The 16,129-nt window shown below is 40.5% G+C and overlaps 1 protein-coding gene across 3 annotated transcripts; it reads left to right on the forward strand.

Annotated features, from left to right (window-relative positions):
* Positions 1-66: 66 nt before the first annotated feature.
* LOC145462708 (uncharacterized) lies at positions 67-10,147 on the forward strand. 3 transcript variants are annotated; one of them, XM_081446289.1, is made up of 7 exons: positions 67-2,516; positions 2,856-3,017; positions 3,367-3,444; positions 3,892-3,959; positions 4,293-4,424; positions 5,672-9,100; positions 9,926-10,147. In XM_081446289.1, exons 1-6 carry the CDS (start codon positions 2,423-2,425, stop codon positions 9,083-9,085), a joined length of 3,948 nt encoding a protein of 1,315 aa, XP_081302415.1. In that variant the 5' UTR covers positions 67-2,422; the 3' UTR covers positions 9,086-9,100; positions 9,926-10,147. The 3 variants fall into 3 exon arrangements, with proteins under 3 accessions (XP_081302415.1, XP_081302414.1, XP_081302413.1); XM_081446288.1 differs by having other exon boundaries at positions 67-303; positions 2,370-2,516; positions 5,672-10,147; XM_081446287.1 differs by having other exon boundaries at positions 5,672-10,147.
* The last annotated feature ends 5,982 nt before the right edge of the window (positions 10,148-16,129 follow it).

Below are 16,129 nucleotides of genomic sequence, written 5' to 3' on the forward strand. Positions count from 1 at the left end.
AAAAGTTTTGTTTTAGTTAAGAACGTTACATTTAGCATCACATGAACTCGATCACGCGACGCAAAGCAATTAGCAGAAATCGGGGATTACCCTTATGAATATTAATCATACTAGGCAGACATCGAGCTTCGGCTGCCACCATGATCATGCTTATTGCTGAAGATGGTGCGTTTTCAACGGATTCCCGATTCTTTCTACTTCATAGTTGATAGTACAACGTTTTTCACACAGGCTTGCCGGTCTTGAACTGAAGTTTTGTCAGTTTTGATTTTCTTTTTGGTTACAGCGGCTCGCTTCCTCCAGGTTAGTTTATGTCTGTAGTTTTATCCATCGACGTTTATCTTCGTTAAAACCTTGTTACGGCAGTCAGTTTTGTCTTAAACACATGTGAATGAGTGAAAATATGGTTCCCTTCTCCCCTTGGGTGATCCAGAGTTTCAATGTTGTGCTTTCGGTTTATCAAATATTTTCACGAGCCGAACAACTCTGTGAAATGGTGCATGGTGGGGTAATGTGCCTCATGTACTGTTGAATGGACTACTCCTGTGGCCGGATTGATTCTCACTTGAAGCATAAGCGTAATATAAGCTTATATATTTCTCGTCCGCTGTGTCGTTCCGTCCTTACTTGTGTAAAACGCAAACGACAGAATCGTAACAGATATTATTTTCGAAACGCAACGCGACCAGTCGCAACAGTCGCGTACATGCAGCTGGCACAGAGTCGCATACGTGCAGCTGACATAAATTTTTCGATTAAATGTCAAATTTACAACCTAGGAAGGTAATCGCTTTTAATTTCTCGGGCAAATTATTTCCTTCTGTGCCTATGTGTAGCCGTGCACGTTATGCTAGATGACAGAGATGATTTAAGGGAACTGGACTGGTCGACCCGGTGGACATGAATATTTAATTAATTTTGTTCGTCTGGCGTCAATAGCCCCTCAGTGGCCACATCAACACCGTCAACTGTAGTTTGCTTGGGTTAGTCTCTAGTATGCAGTGGACTTTCCGGTCCCAGCAATTCCGCTAACTACAGTTGGTTCTGATCAGACCTGATTAGCCTGTGGATGACGTCAGACTTTCACTGAGTAGTAGTTCGTGACAGCCGTTAGACTGATGTAAACATGGCTGAGTGTAGAATGCTATGTCTGGTTCAAATCTTCATGCTGTAAGTCGTCATCGAAAATTAAGAAGTATGGTCAAACTTGCGAAAACTGCACGAGATGTTTTCGTATGATGCAAATTTTTTTCTGCTTTGCATTGTTTAAATTACTCTTTCCCCCGTGATTTTTTCAAGCTTAGTTTTTCATTTTACATAATTATGTTGATCTCGCATGTGCTACACTGCATTCTGATTGACGTCTCGTTTATAAATTAAGGTCTAACCCGTTCATCCAGCTTGGGTGTTGGTAAGTTAGTTTGTATCGTTTTGGATCATGGATCGGAAGCATGAATTGCCTAGCTATAATATAGTGAGAGTGGAATAGAGAAGTGATCACACTATGGGAATGGCCAACTGAAGTTATCTCTGTCCTGACTTTACCTCTACTGAAACCTAGTAATCTACGTCAAGCAACAGACCGAAATAATTTGGCTCACCCGATTTTTTGCTTTGTTCGTGACGGGTACTCTAAGTAAAAGAGTATTGATACAAGATGGTGAGTTCGATTCTCGTATCCCGTGAATTACCCGGCTCAACATACCATATCCCGAAAACCCCTAATCGGGCCGCAATCGATCCCACTGTTTCAGGAATTCAATGTTTTACCTGCAGCTTGAGATTTTGTGGCAAAATTTTGCGAGTTCGTCGTTAATCCCAATTTCAGTTGTTTCTTTGTCAGTTATGATTTATCACTGTACACGTCCGGCGATGATTTCACGCCAGCCTGTACGAATAAAATCGATCATTTGATTAATTAAAGGAGGGTTTCACGGTTCGGCACATGTCTATTATTTATTCGCCTGTGCACGCTTTTTGGCACAGCCCCAGTTTTCATTGTTTATGAATCAATCGTAAGCAAGTTCCTAATTTCGCATGCAAATAGCCGTAAAATCATCAACCGTAGGATAAATCGTACGGGTCAACACTAAATTCAACTGTCGACAGCGTCGGTAACATCCACTGAAATGTTAATTCTAAGAATTTTGGTCATCCGTCATTCTACCACGACTAACTAGCATGTGATTACTAAATTACATCTGAGTGAAGTTTTTAAAGCGATAACGCTGTTAAGAAGCGCACAAAAGTATTTTGATTTAGAGACATCCGCCGAACCATGAAACCCTCCCTTTAAGCGCTAGCTAGCGCTATGTTTAATATCACAAATTTTACTCAATATTTTGTAATTCGTTAAAAATTGTCTATAGGTACTTCAAACTGACACTGACAAAGCTCTGTAGATTTCCAAACAACAGCATCAATGGCAAGTGGTCCAATCAAGGCTGCGAGTGAAAGTGACGTCACACCACCTGATGGTGAACCAACGCTGGATTTTGATGAAGACACTTTAAGAGGTAGAGGAAAACGGTAGCCTGGCTGACTGACCAGGGTGGGATGTACGAAATGAATTAAATAAATGAAATGAAATGAAATACTGTACTGTTTTGCCGTTTGCCCGTTACTGGCGCATCAAATTGCTTCATAAACAATGACCTCGGCATGTTTCTTTTTGTCAAATTATCATATAATGGAGTAATGAAACTGCATAATTGTTAACCTCTTGTAACGCTTGTTGCAGCTCGTTCCCATTCTAACATGTTAAAAAATCCTGGTAGGTTATATCATCCTTCATGTAGTTTGTCATTGGTGTCAATGTATTTAATGAATTATACATTACTTTTTCGTTCGTCTAGCAATCGCACGGGTGTACCTAAATGAAGGTAATGATGAACACAGAGGGAAAGATTTTAGCAGAGCCATTTACTTCTACACGGAAGGAATTAATGTGAATTGTAAAGATGAAACTCTCAAAGCCAAACTCTTCAGTAACAGGGCAACAGCACATTTTCATTTGGGTAAGATCATTTGACCTTTTTATTTCGGCATTCTCTTATATTCGCGTTCTCTTGTGTGCCTTCAAAGAGTAATCTTGTTCTATGTGCAAGTTGATGTATTAGGAGTTCCAAAAAGGCCATATTCGTTTTCTTGGTATTGGACTGAAACTAGCTTGCAATGGAGGCTCATGCATGCGGGAGAATATCGTTAAAAAGAGATTAACTCCATTAGCATTTGAGAAGACTCTCCGCGTGCACCTCAGTTGCAAGCTAGCTCCAGTCCAATACGAATATGTTCTATTATTTAATTACTGATAGATATCAGTGCTACTGAGTTATAAACTATGAAAATATTTGTTTTCATGCTTAGGATGTTATCCTGAATCACTGAGTGATGCCAAAGCAGCCCATGAATTAGAGCCAAATTTTGTGAAGACAATTGAGAGAGGTACGAGCGTTATCGAAGTGTGTTTTCGGATGAAATAATATATTATGTCGGCAAAACACCAGTCGTTGTTTCCCAACTGCCGCAGAGATTCAACGAATCACGACGACCAAGATGACGACAATGGAGTGGAATGGTGGAGAATAAAATCAGAAAAACAGAAATTGTGCCTGAAGTGGGGACCCAACCCTAATTTCCGCACAACCACGCAAAAAAAAAAAAAAAGATTGTTTCGTCGATCGAGTTCCGTTTAAGAAAACATGAATTAAGCCCGTGTACCAAACCTCTATTACCTCTCAGTATCATTAGCGCCCGGTATCACACCCGAAAGTCCCAAGCATCTCTCTCGCTTATTGAGTAGAAGTTCAGTATAGATAAGCATTCAATTCTTGACTACATCGAATACATTGTTTCAGGATTCATTTATTTATTTTTTGATTTCTTCAAAAGGAGCGAGTGCCTGTTTTAAGCTGAGTATGTTTGAAGAAGCCATCACTTGGTGTAACGAGGGATTGGCAGTATCCTTTATTTCATATTATTCACACATATTTCTCTTCGATTGTGGCGAAGCAGAATTGCCGGAAAAAAAATGACGCCGTCAAATATTATACTTTATCAGTATCTCACAGTTGAAGGATGGAAAAGGAAAAATGCAGCTATGACACATTCTCTCTCTCTTTTCCACTTCTGTATTTCTCCTATCATTTTAATTTACATACCAGGAATCACTAAGATTAATTGACAATACATTGTAGAAAACGAGAACAGCGACGACAAAGACAGCAATGAAGACGACAATAACAAACAAAAGGAGCAAAAAATAAAGTTTCATTTTCCTAAACTCTTGGAAGATTGACCAGAACAACCAGAAGTTAGTGGACTTGAAGAACGAGTCTGTCGAAGGACAAAGGAAACTTCAAGAAATACGTGTAGTCGAAGGGAACTTGAAGGATGAGTCGGATACCCAAACCGCGACACGAAAGGTAAGCTTGATTTAATTTTTTTTTACTTGAGGAAGGCCAGTTTGAAAATCTAAACCAAAAATGGCTGGCTAGGTATGGAAGTATACACATGACGTCTTGGCAGCCATATTGGTGTTCCAGGACAATGAAACGGCGGCCATACCAAACCAATCCCGTGGGAGATCAACTCTTTTATTATGTAGACACTTTCTTTTTTTACAAGAAATTTGCATGGCTGCTGGACACGTGAGTGAATACTGTCAGGAATCAGATCGTTTCTTTGTCCCACGCTCGTGAAATGCTGAAAATTTCGTTTTGATCACAACATTGAATTCGTTTAGCATACAGTTGACGCTTTATATCCCCTGTTTGTTCCCACGAACGATTCCAGAAAATGAGGAGGAAGTTATCTAGGAGAAAACAAACAACTTTGTTGTTTCTTCCTCTTCGTTAATCACCAACATTTGACACACCGGTTACCTTGAAGACAACTATGGACTTCAAAACGTTTATTGCTAAAACGTTTTGTTTTTAAATTGATACACAGAAAATCATCAGTTACAAACTATTATTAAAAGATACGAAAATAAGCTACACAAATCAAGTGGTCTACATGATTGCGCGCGTGTAACCTCAAAGAGAAAATGTGGGCTTCGACTTTCTTTTTGAAAACCCCCAAAGAGTTACTAAGATCCTGAGGCAGAGAATTTCATAAGGCGACACCGCTATAGGAGAGGCTGCACCAATATAAGCTGTATTTCCTTATCTTTAGTCGTACTATAAGGTCAGTCTGTTGAAGCTTGCATTGACTCTTGCATTCAATCTATAGAAATGCGTTCGAGCAAAAGGAGCGGGATACCTTTTAGGGGTTAAAATCTATGGTTTGGTAAGGTGAAATGTATTATCACAAAATCTGAATTTATCAATTTTAATGGACATTTTAGCGATGCCACACAATATCAAAATGTTTTCGTGTTTTTCATATAAACTAAACAACACCTCCTTGCCGAATATATGGCAACTGTAACAAGGATAACACGTCTTTGCAAACATTGCCAAGTTTCATAGCTCTTATGGGTAGTCAGGGTAGGTACTTATATAGAGTCACCGCTTGTTCGCTACAGTGTCAGCGCAGTTGTAACTTTGAGTTACGTTTAGTGTACCGAAATATGACGGCGTACTCAAGAATAGCAATTGTGGATTCTTTTGACTTAGCTGTAGCCTTGAAATAGATGTATAAAAGTATGAATGCTGCTTTCATTTACCAGATCAGTGCCTCATTTCAACAAGCAACAGAAATTTCCAACGAAAGCAAAGATCTGGGGAGTGAAGCCTACGGTGATCTTGGAGATTTCTTTTACAATCTTGGTGACTTCAACAAAGCCATAAACTACTACAACCTATGTGTTGCTTTGGCCAAAGATGTAGGAAACAAGGCTTTAGAAGGGGCTTTGTACTGCAATCTTGGCAATGCTTATAAAGGTCTTGGTGATTTCAAAAGAGCCACAGACTACCACAACCTCTCTCTTAGCATTGCAAAAGAAGTGGGATATAAAGCCGGAGAAGCAGCTGCATATGGCAATCTTGGAAATGCTTTTAACAGTCTTGGCGATTTCAGAAAGGCTATAGATTATCATAGCCGAGATCTCACTATTGTCAAGGAAATGGGTGACAGGGCAGGGGAGAGAGATGCACATGGAAATCTTGGCATTGCTTATTCCAATCTCGGGGATTTCAAGAAAGCCATAGACCACTACAGCGAACGTCTTGGTATCGCCAAAGATCTGGGAGACACATCAGGGGAGAGTGACGCTTGCGCTAATCTCGGGATTGCTTTATACCGTCTCGGAAATTCCAAAGCCGCCATAGAATACTTCAACCGTCATCTTCGTATTGCCAAAGACGTTGGAGACAAAACTGGGGAGGGGGCTGCATATTGTAATCTTGGCAGTGCCTTTTACAGTCTAAGGGATTTCAGAACAGCCATACACTACCATAACCTGCATCTCACTATCGCTAAAGATCTCAAAGACAAGGCTCAGGAAGGACGCGCGTACCGTAATATTGGCCATGATTTTTACGATCTTGGTGATTTCAAACAAGCCAAGGATTACCACAACCGGCACCTTATTATTGCCAAAGAAGTGGGAGATAAAGCTGGGGAAAATAATGCTTATAGCGATCTTGGCAATGCCTCTTGCAGTGTAGGCGATTTTAAAGAAGCCATAGACTACCACAATCTTGCACTGAACATTTCCATAGAACTGGAAGACAAGGCTGGGGAAGGAGCAGCGTATGGCGATCTTGGCAATGCATTTGACGGTCTTGGTGATTTAGAAAAGGCCGTTGAGTACCACAGCCTCCATCTTGGCATTTCTAAAGAACTAAGAGACAAAAAGGGCGAAGGAACCGCGTATGGCAATCTTGGCAATGCTTTTCTAAGACTCGGTGATGTAACAAAGGCCCTAGATAACCACAATCTACAACTTATGGCTGCCAAAGACTTAGGAGACAAATCCAAAGAACAAACCGCGTATAGTAATCTTGGCAATTCTTATCAGTGTCTCGGTAATTTCCAGAAAGCCATAGATTATCATAATCGTGCTTTAGATATGGCCAAAGAAGCCGGAGACCGAGCTGGTGAAAAAAGGGCATATATCGGTCTTAGCAATGCTCTCCAGCGTCTTGGTGATTTCAAAAAAGCCATTGAATACCTCAACCTTTCTCTAAGTATCAGCAAAGACTTAGGAGACAAGCCTGGAGAGGGAGTTGCCTATTGCAATCTTGGTAATGCTTTTAGCAGTATCGGTGACTTTAAAACGGCCGTAGACTATCTCAAGCGTCAAATTAGCCTTGCCAACGATATTGGGGACAAAGTCGGACAAGGGGCTGCAAATGGAAATCTTGGAATTGCTTTGACCAATCTCGGTGACTACGAAGAAGCCACAGACTACCTAAACCGTCAACTTACGATTGCCAAAGATGCGGGACATAAGGGCCAGGAAGGCACTGCATGTGGCAGCCTTGGCAATGTTTATTTCAAACTTGGTGATTTCAAGCAAGCGATGTACTACCATAATCTTCAAAGTGATATTGCCATAGAAGTGGGCGATAAGGCTATGCTAGCTGTCGCACAAAGCTCCCTCGGCAATGATTTTCAAAGCCTTGGTGATTTCAAAAGCGCCATGGAACACCATAACATTGGCCTTAGTATTGCAAAAGAAGTAAATGACGAGTTATTGGAAGGCCAACTCAATCATGCACTAGGCTACAGCTTTGAATTACTCTGCAATTTCCCTGAGGCTGTAAAGCATTACCAGGCAAGTGTACGATTGTTAAACAATGTGAGAAGTCTTCTCCAGTCTCGAGATAGATGGAAAATTAGTTTTCGACAAGAATGCAACATCAGTTACACGAGTTTATGGCGAGTTCTCTTGAAACAAGACAGGATGGCTGAAGCCTTGTTTGCTGCCGAGAGAGGGCGAGCCCAATCTCTTTCTGATCTTTTGAGATTCCAGTATCGTATGGCAATAAGTCCATCGAAGGCGTATGAAAATGAAGAGCACGATGGGGATATGCTCAATTACATTCCATCTAGCACAATTTTTGCAGCTGTTGGTGATGGTACGATAAATTTATGGGTCCTGTTTGAAGAAAGGAAAGTTCATTTTAGGCAAAAGGAACTTGACGATCCCTTTGCATTGGATGATACAAATGCCTCTTTGATCTCGTTAATTAAAACTGCTCACCGAAACATCCGTGTTGGTCAAGTTGGTGAGGTAATCCCAGACTCTTCCTCGGGAGAGGATAGTTCTTTGAGCACTTTGTACACAATCCTCATCAAACCAATTGAAGACCTGGTTCAAGGTGACGAGCTGATCATTGTCCCGGATGGTCCACTTTGGTTAGCTCCTTATGCTGCATTCCTGGGCAATGATTCCAGGTATCTTTGCGAATCCTTTCGAATCCGACTGATTCCTTCGCTGACCAGTATGAAAATGATCATGGACTGCTCAAGCGAATACCACAGTAACAGAGGTGCATTACTTGTGGGAGATCCGTGGGTAGAGGAAGTTACTAACAGGAAAGGAAAGAAACTGTTAAAACAACTCCAATTTGCGAAACAAGAAGTTGAAATGATTGGGCAGATTCTCAACGTAAAGCCTCTCACAGGGAAAGACGCAACAAAGAGTGAGGTCTTAAAAGAACTAAACTCAGTTGCTTTGGTTCACTTTGCAGCTCATGGGCGCATGGAAACTGGTGAAATAGCCCTAACTCCCGACCCGAAGCGAGCATCCCGAATCCCCACAGAGGAAGATTATATTTTGACAATAGCAGATGTGCTGAGTGTTCAAATGCGAGCAAGACTGGTTGTGCTTAGTTGTTGTCACAGTGGTCAAGGAGAGATCAAAGCTGAAGGCGTGGTCGGTATTGCACGTGCCTTTATGGGTGCTGGCGCTCGTTCCGTTCTGGTCTCACTCTGGGCGATCGATGATGAGGCCACGCTAGAGTTTATGAGAAGTTTCTATCATCGCCTTGTGGAAGGGAGAAGTGCAAGCGAGTCCCTAAAACTGGCCATGAAATGTCTCAGAGAGTCTGAAAAGTACAGTGATGTAAAATACTGGGCGCCTTTTGTACTTGTTGGTGATGACGTCACTCTGGAATTTGATGAAAAGGAATGAAACATTTATTTGATTGTGAGTATTGTGAGCTGAATCCATGCTTCTTCCCACTAATTTAAGGGCGAGATTTTAGGATTAAGTAAATTTAAGACTGCCAAGCCTAGGGTAAGTCATGACGTCAAAAATTGGATTGACTGGAATCGATAAGTAATCTTGTGTCTTTTTTTTATCGATAGTCATAGCGTTTGTAGATCCCATTTATCACTGCAGACGATGTTCAAGAGAGGTCTTCAAAAAATAGTGACTCAGTCTTTTATCCTATTCAGGCCACAGGTTGTTTTAGTAACGGACCAAGGGGTAGGGGGAGGGGTTGTCCCCATCAATTCAGGAGTGATAAAATAATTTAGAAATGCTTAAATTACGGCAAAAAATAATTAAACATTTGGACAACCCAAACAACTGGTCAATATATAGTCAAGTAATTTTCTCAGTGAACGTTTGATAGTAAGTCACTTCCTAGAGTAACACTTCTTATGATGAACAAATGCTAAGGGGTGCTTTATTAAAAGCATATTGTTAAAAATTTGTATTGCCTCAAATTAAGCTACTTTGACGGTGGCCACCATTGCTGTCTTCGTCCAGGAACATTGCACTTGTTTACAATCTTTGTGGATTGATTTTACTATAACTTGAATGACTCCTGTTGTTAGTCTTGAAGAAAAGAATTCATAAGCCAGTTTTACAAGTTTTGAAACACAAGGCGAAGTAAAGCACTCTGATAAATTTAATTGGGGTTTTACAGACGATTTATTGGCATTTAGCTCAGGGTTGCATAACACGAAAATATGAGGCCTCAATATGCTAATCTAATGCAGGCATCCTCCCAACATTTTCTGTCAGGTTACGCTGGCAATTTACCGATAACCATTGATGAGTGCGGTGGAAACAGACACTGTGAAATTAAAGTGGTAACTTGATCCCAATGCTCCAAATGGTCGAACCCAAACTTCTCGATACGGAGTTGAATTCAGCGCGTTACCATCACGCAACCAGTTATTCCACAAGTCTTTTGTATAGTATCAATTTTCAAAGCTTTTAGATTTTGTCTATTTTATCTTTATCCCAGCAGTTAATTAATAAAAATATATATATAAGCAAATAATCCAAAAATTACCAAAGGTTCCTTTCTAAATTAACCTATTGGTTGTTGTTTTTTTTCTTGTTTTTGTTTTCCGGAGGCCTGTATTTACGACTCTTGTTCGCATCAATTTATGAATACGTGACATGAAAGTAATACCTCGTCAATGAGCTTCACAGTTGTCATCAGAGCTGTTGAATCTGGACTGGACTGTTTGTTCGACTAACCAATAACTTCATTCTTTCACAGCTTCAGGGCACTCAGTGTATATACCGTAAACTTGCGAAAGTAACGACTCCCCGAAAGTAGCGAACCCGGAAAGCAACGTCAAAAAGTTGTGGCCGCTAATAAATTCTGAAAGTAGTGGCCTTCCACCCACCCCCCTTTCATGGCGACATTTAGTTACGAGTTCAGATTTTTTGCTTAGTAAGGAAACAGCGAGCGGTCAAGATGCACAGATTTCACATAGACACAGATTGTAAGAGGAAGGATTGATTATCGCTTAGTGCGTGAAAGTCAAGTTACATTTACTCTCTGTCTTTATATTGTTATTTTACTCTGCATGTTATTCGTAGAGCACTCTCAGGATAAGTGAAACAAGTTATTCATTAATTGTTTATCCGTTTATAAGAAATAGTATACACTGTATTATAGCTCTTGTTAACATCTTATCATTGTTTTTGTTTTTTTTGCTAGCCAGTCAAAGCGCATTAAAATTGCTATCAGAGTGCACGTGGTTCGTACGGGAAAAATCTGGCCCTGGCTATTTAATAATTAGACCCGTAGCCCGCAAGGGCTACAGGTCAATAGCCCATGAGGCGAAGCCGAATGGCTATTGACCCGTGGCCCTTGAGGGCGAAGGGTCTAATTGTTTTAGTATCACCCAACTAGTCGGACAGAAAAGGTAATAATAAAGTTAGCAAATGCAAGTTGAAGAAATATTTATTTGGGAATAAAACGAAAGAAAGCGTCATGCTCGATGGCGCCAATTTCGCTACTAGAGGACTATTACTAATAGTCCCCTAGTAGCGTAGCCAATCAAAATGCAGGATTTGCATTAGTCCACTAGTTGGGTGATACTTATAGACATTAGAAGCCACCCATTAATTTTGGCGCGATTTTATTGGTTACTTTACGTCACGTGGTGAAAACTCACAGGACAGTTAGCGCGCGATAACCCCCGCCTGCTTCGATATTTGTCCACCGATGGCTTCCGTCGAAGAGAAACACGGTCAGCACAAGAGTTTCAAATTTTCCTTTCTCTTATTTTACATGGAAGGAAACCAAACTCGCTTTGTTGAGTGCAGCGATAGAGACATTAAATAGCTGGTCGCAAATGCTGTTCCGGAAAGTACATCAAGTTTTTGGGTTTTTGATCTAAGGGGCGTTACGATAGTTAATTTCACAGGGCAGCTTGTTAAGTTTTGGTCCAATCACAGTGGAAATTAAGTCAGTTAAACCAATCAAATGTACTTGCTTGCTTAGGTCAATCACGCGCATTTACCATCAGATCACCACTGGCTTTTTTACCATGTTTACGAGCGGTTTAATTGTGATATGAAAATTAATGGGAGTGTTATAAAATAAATAAACCCCTTTCTGGTTTGCAGCTATGTCGGCTGATAATGTCCTTGGCTGAGAGATTGTCCTCAAAATTTCACATTTGCCCTCGAAGCTTCGCTTCTCGGCCAAATATTCATTTTTCGGACAAATTCTCAGCCGCGGACATTATCAGCAGACATACCAGCCGCCTGAAGAGGTTTAATTACTAAATAATTTTGCCAATATTCTTGCCTCATAATAAATCGAATTCTGACTTACGATGAGTAGGCTAAGAGAGAGAGAGAGAGAGAGAGAGAGAGAGAGAGAGAGAGAGAGAGAGTGCCGTTTCTGGTCACTATTTAGCTGGAGGTGGGACGCGCTGATTTCAAACCTATAGTAATCCACCTCAGTGATTTTCCCTTAATTTTGGTGAGTCACTTGTTTGGGCAAGTAACATTAGTGTTTGTGTGGGAACCCTTGCGTAGATGTTATGGAGATTTTATTCTAATCTTTTCGGTGAGCTGTTCTGATATTTCTGACAAATTTGTAGACTGTAAGATGACGGATATCAGCTAGCAGACATTTTGAAATGTGACGTCATTCAATGTGATATGACGTCATGACTGATATGAGGCTAGCATTTTTCAAGGGCGGGTTGCTAAGCTAAGCTAGGCCAGAGCTGCTGTGTTGAGAGGTAAACATGGCGGCTTATTATTTTGAATGATCCGTTTATTCCGAAGACAGCACTTCATGTCCGGCACCTTCAAGGATTTAAGAATTTAGGAAAACGAGTTATAACAACCTTGGACCAAACCCTGTTTAATTAATGGCTTCAAAGGTGATAAAAACTCGCAAACAACGGTTTCGTAGGTGTATCTATGAGCCGGCGTTGTTCTGTCAGATCAAGGCTTTCCTTAGAATAGACCTGAGCTACAAATTCCAGATGACAACACAGATGAAATCACAAAGGTACCCGATAATTTTTTTTGTTTCATTTGCAGTTGATATTCCTAATGGTAAATGGTACGATCAACTGCTATGTTACTAATTACTAACAGTGTTGCACGACTCCTACACACGGTACAATTCAAGCGAGTACTTGGGTGTGTGGTCCAAATTTACTATGTTTTAGCTAAATAATTTGTAAGTCCTTCATAGTGACCTCTGGAAATCATACCTAAACAAGTATACTCCTCAGGTCTAGTGGATGACGTATAGAGCTTTTTCACTCACGTGGTCACCACCCATGCAAATGTTTTGAAACAAAGTGAAGTGTTTAAAAAAAGAGTTCAACTCCCAACATGGCCGCCGTTTCACTGTTTAGAAACACTAATTTGACTGCCGTGACGTCATGTGAAAACGCTCTACATTCATTCGCATGGTGCAACCTCCAGGGGGAGGGACTCTCACATAAAAAGAACGGGGTTGCTCGTCGGAAATTTTGAAAATAACTCCTAAGATTTACCAAGATCCTGTTTTGTGGACGTGGCTTGAATTTTTCCTTTCTTTTCTTTTTCTTTTTCTTTTTTTTTTTTCCACCTCTAAAAGGTACCAATTCTAAAACAACGCGAGTTAGCTCGTGTCATATCTTTTTTCGGTTCAATACCCTAAAAGGGACCGCAAAAAGTTCCCGCTGTGGACCTTTTGAGGTTGAACACCCTAAGAGCTACCAAAACCACTTTTTTAATCACTTAAAGGTACGACATGCACCCCGTCTTTTATTAGATGGGAGTCCCGGGGTGTAACAATGCAAACTCGCTCATTTTCTCTGTGGGTCTTCTATTGAATCTTCTCTCACATGCAGGGTCAACTCAGATAGGATCAGTGAAATGTATACGTGCAGAAAAACGTTCAGTAAAGTATCACGCGGACGTGACTAAATGAACTAATGAGTGGTGATGATAAAGCTAAGCCCATTAATGAGTTCCAGATTTGAAAGGAATGTCGTAATAAAAGCGCTGGCGCCGTCTAACTCGATCCTACTCATTTATGATAACTAAGGAAAAATTTTACTGATTATTTCAGTAATTTAATGCTGAGCTCTCCCCAAAGACGACCGCACACGTCCAACAAAGCCAAACTTAACATCAAGGAATGAGAGAAAACAAGATCCAAGTAAGGTAGAGTACAAACAGGGTCTGATTCTTAACTTATATTCTGGGCAAAAGGTTTGGAGCAACTAATTGCCTTTTTAATGACAGCTGTGTTTTCCGTCAGTTAAGCTTTTCTAAGCTGTCACTGTTAGAGTAAAACCACAACAAAGGCAATTCTTCAATCTGGCCGGCTGCAAATGGCGCTGGATTTCTCATATAATATCCGTTGACAGACTACTGAAGTAGGGACTGGCCGGCAAGGTTTTAATGACTGATCGTAACGACTTTCAGACCAAGAATCCCTAAGAACGATGTTGTTTTTTCTTGAAAAACAAACAAGGTCTCACATCGCTCGGTCGATACGGCAAGGTCTTCGGTTTGAGATTTTCCCGTCAAGACCGAACGCTCGGTTATTAATAAGTAGTTGATAACATTACGATAACCAGAAAATCTCCAAACTAGTTACGTGTGTTGAAGAATGGGTATAAACAAAACAGGTATGTGCTTTTGTGCTGTTAGGGATTCAGCAAGGTTTTTTCACGAAGTGTACACGCAGAACGGGTCGGTGCACATAATGCTACCTTGGCATTGTTGAACGTCTTACAGACTGGACCATGATCATAGACAGGTGATGACTATGAAAAGAGTTTTCATTGTCATCAGTTATAAGTTATATCTCAAGTTTTTTAAACATGTTATTTTTTACATTTGTCAACAATTAAAGGTTAACGGCAGTGCATGCAGGATCACGGTTTGCGGTTTTTGGTTTGTACACTGTGATGAGATCTGACGAAATAAAACCGTTCCTTTCCTTCTCTCGTTCGCACCACTGCCACTCGATCACGAAGAAATCAATTACAGAGTTCTTATTTTCCTAGTAGAAATGGCCAACCTAACGTGTTCTACAAACCAGTCGAGGTTCAGCGGGGAATTTAAGTGTAGCCAGAAGAATTGATTTCTAACCAGAGCACATTTGAGACAAACTATTAACAGCACATTTGGTTGCAGGGTACTGTGAGTGTGCCCAAGTGATTGTAGAGTAGAATCAAGCGATCTTCCATGGGACACGATACAGCTACCCAGGTACAAGACCACTGAATGTTAAATATGTCATCTCGAGATATAGTAAGGGAAATGATTGGGTCAGTTCTTTAAGGAACATGAAGTGTTAGAAATATTAAAACTAAACATGTTTTGCCGGATACCGACTTATTAGAAATAGCATGTGTCGGTAGTAGGTTTGAATCACCAATATGGACAACAAGAACTTTTTTTTTTCTGACGACTAGTAATCGTTCTTTTCAGATAAACGCCTGTTTCTCCAAATTTCTCCAAGTGCCTTGAAACTTAAACCTGACATCCAGTCCTTTTGTAGGGAAATGGGATTGCTAGAGTGGATCCGATGATAAACCTGTGTGTTGTTTAACAGAGAGGCTAAAAGGACCATCTCCTACCCTCTTTTTGATACATTTTCTATCGAAATCGGATAAGGGCGTGGTTTTTGTCAGGTGCTTAAAATAAGACTGTCAAAAAATTATGAAATGTTAACTGTAAGCCCCATTATCATCGACTGGAGATTACAGGGTTAAGCAAGGGCCTCCAAACCAGACTTGCGTTTTCCTAAAGTTCTCACGCTATTGCAATCATAATCAATTGCTAAGATATTTATCTGCAAGGATGGTCAAATGTTATCATTATCTCATGCACCACCACTGTAAGTTTACAATGCTACAATGTTATTTGTGCCGTTGGTAGATTGCGCGCATAGCATTAGCACTGATAAAGTTAACCTCGACTTAGAATTCGGCAGATAAAGCTTGACTTGGACCTCTGATAAAAATCTAGAACCTTCGTTCCGAAATATCCTGTTTTCTTCTAAACAGGCCAACCCTCTTTTTACTTCTCTTTAGGAGCATGGCCTTTCAAGCTCTTTCAGGGTCAGAAACTAGGTATTACTAGCTTTTTACCGTTCAAATTAAATTTGTAAGCGCTGGCTTCCAATTTGTTTGTAAAGCCCTGGAGATTTCCTGCTAAATTCAAGGGCTGGATCAGAGCTATTTTTGGTGTGCCGTCGGTGACTCCTGCCGTGCCATTTTGCAATTATAAGTTAAACGTTAAATGAGATGGAAATAATGAAAACAAATTAAAATTGATTCAACCTCATAACTTACAGTTAAAAATAGGTATGTGTGCACGTTTTCATGCAAACTGCCATCAAATTGACTCAGACTTTCGTAGCCTGAAATGTTTATTTTGTTTGAAATGGAAGGAGAAGGGCGACTGAATAACGCGCACGTGTAATAAATCGACGAAATCTGGGCCCTATAACAC

Source organism: Orbicella franksi, chromosome 12, assembly GCF_964199315.1.
Source record: "Orbicella franksi chromosome 12, jaOrbFran1.1, whole genome shotgun sequence".
Classification (NCBI taxonomy): Eukaryota; Metazoa; Cnidaria; class Anthozoa; order Scleractinia; family Merulinidae; genus Orbicella; species Orbicella franksi.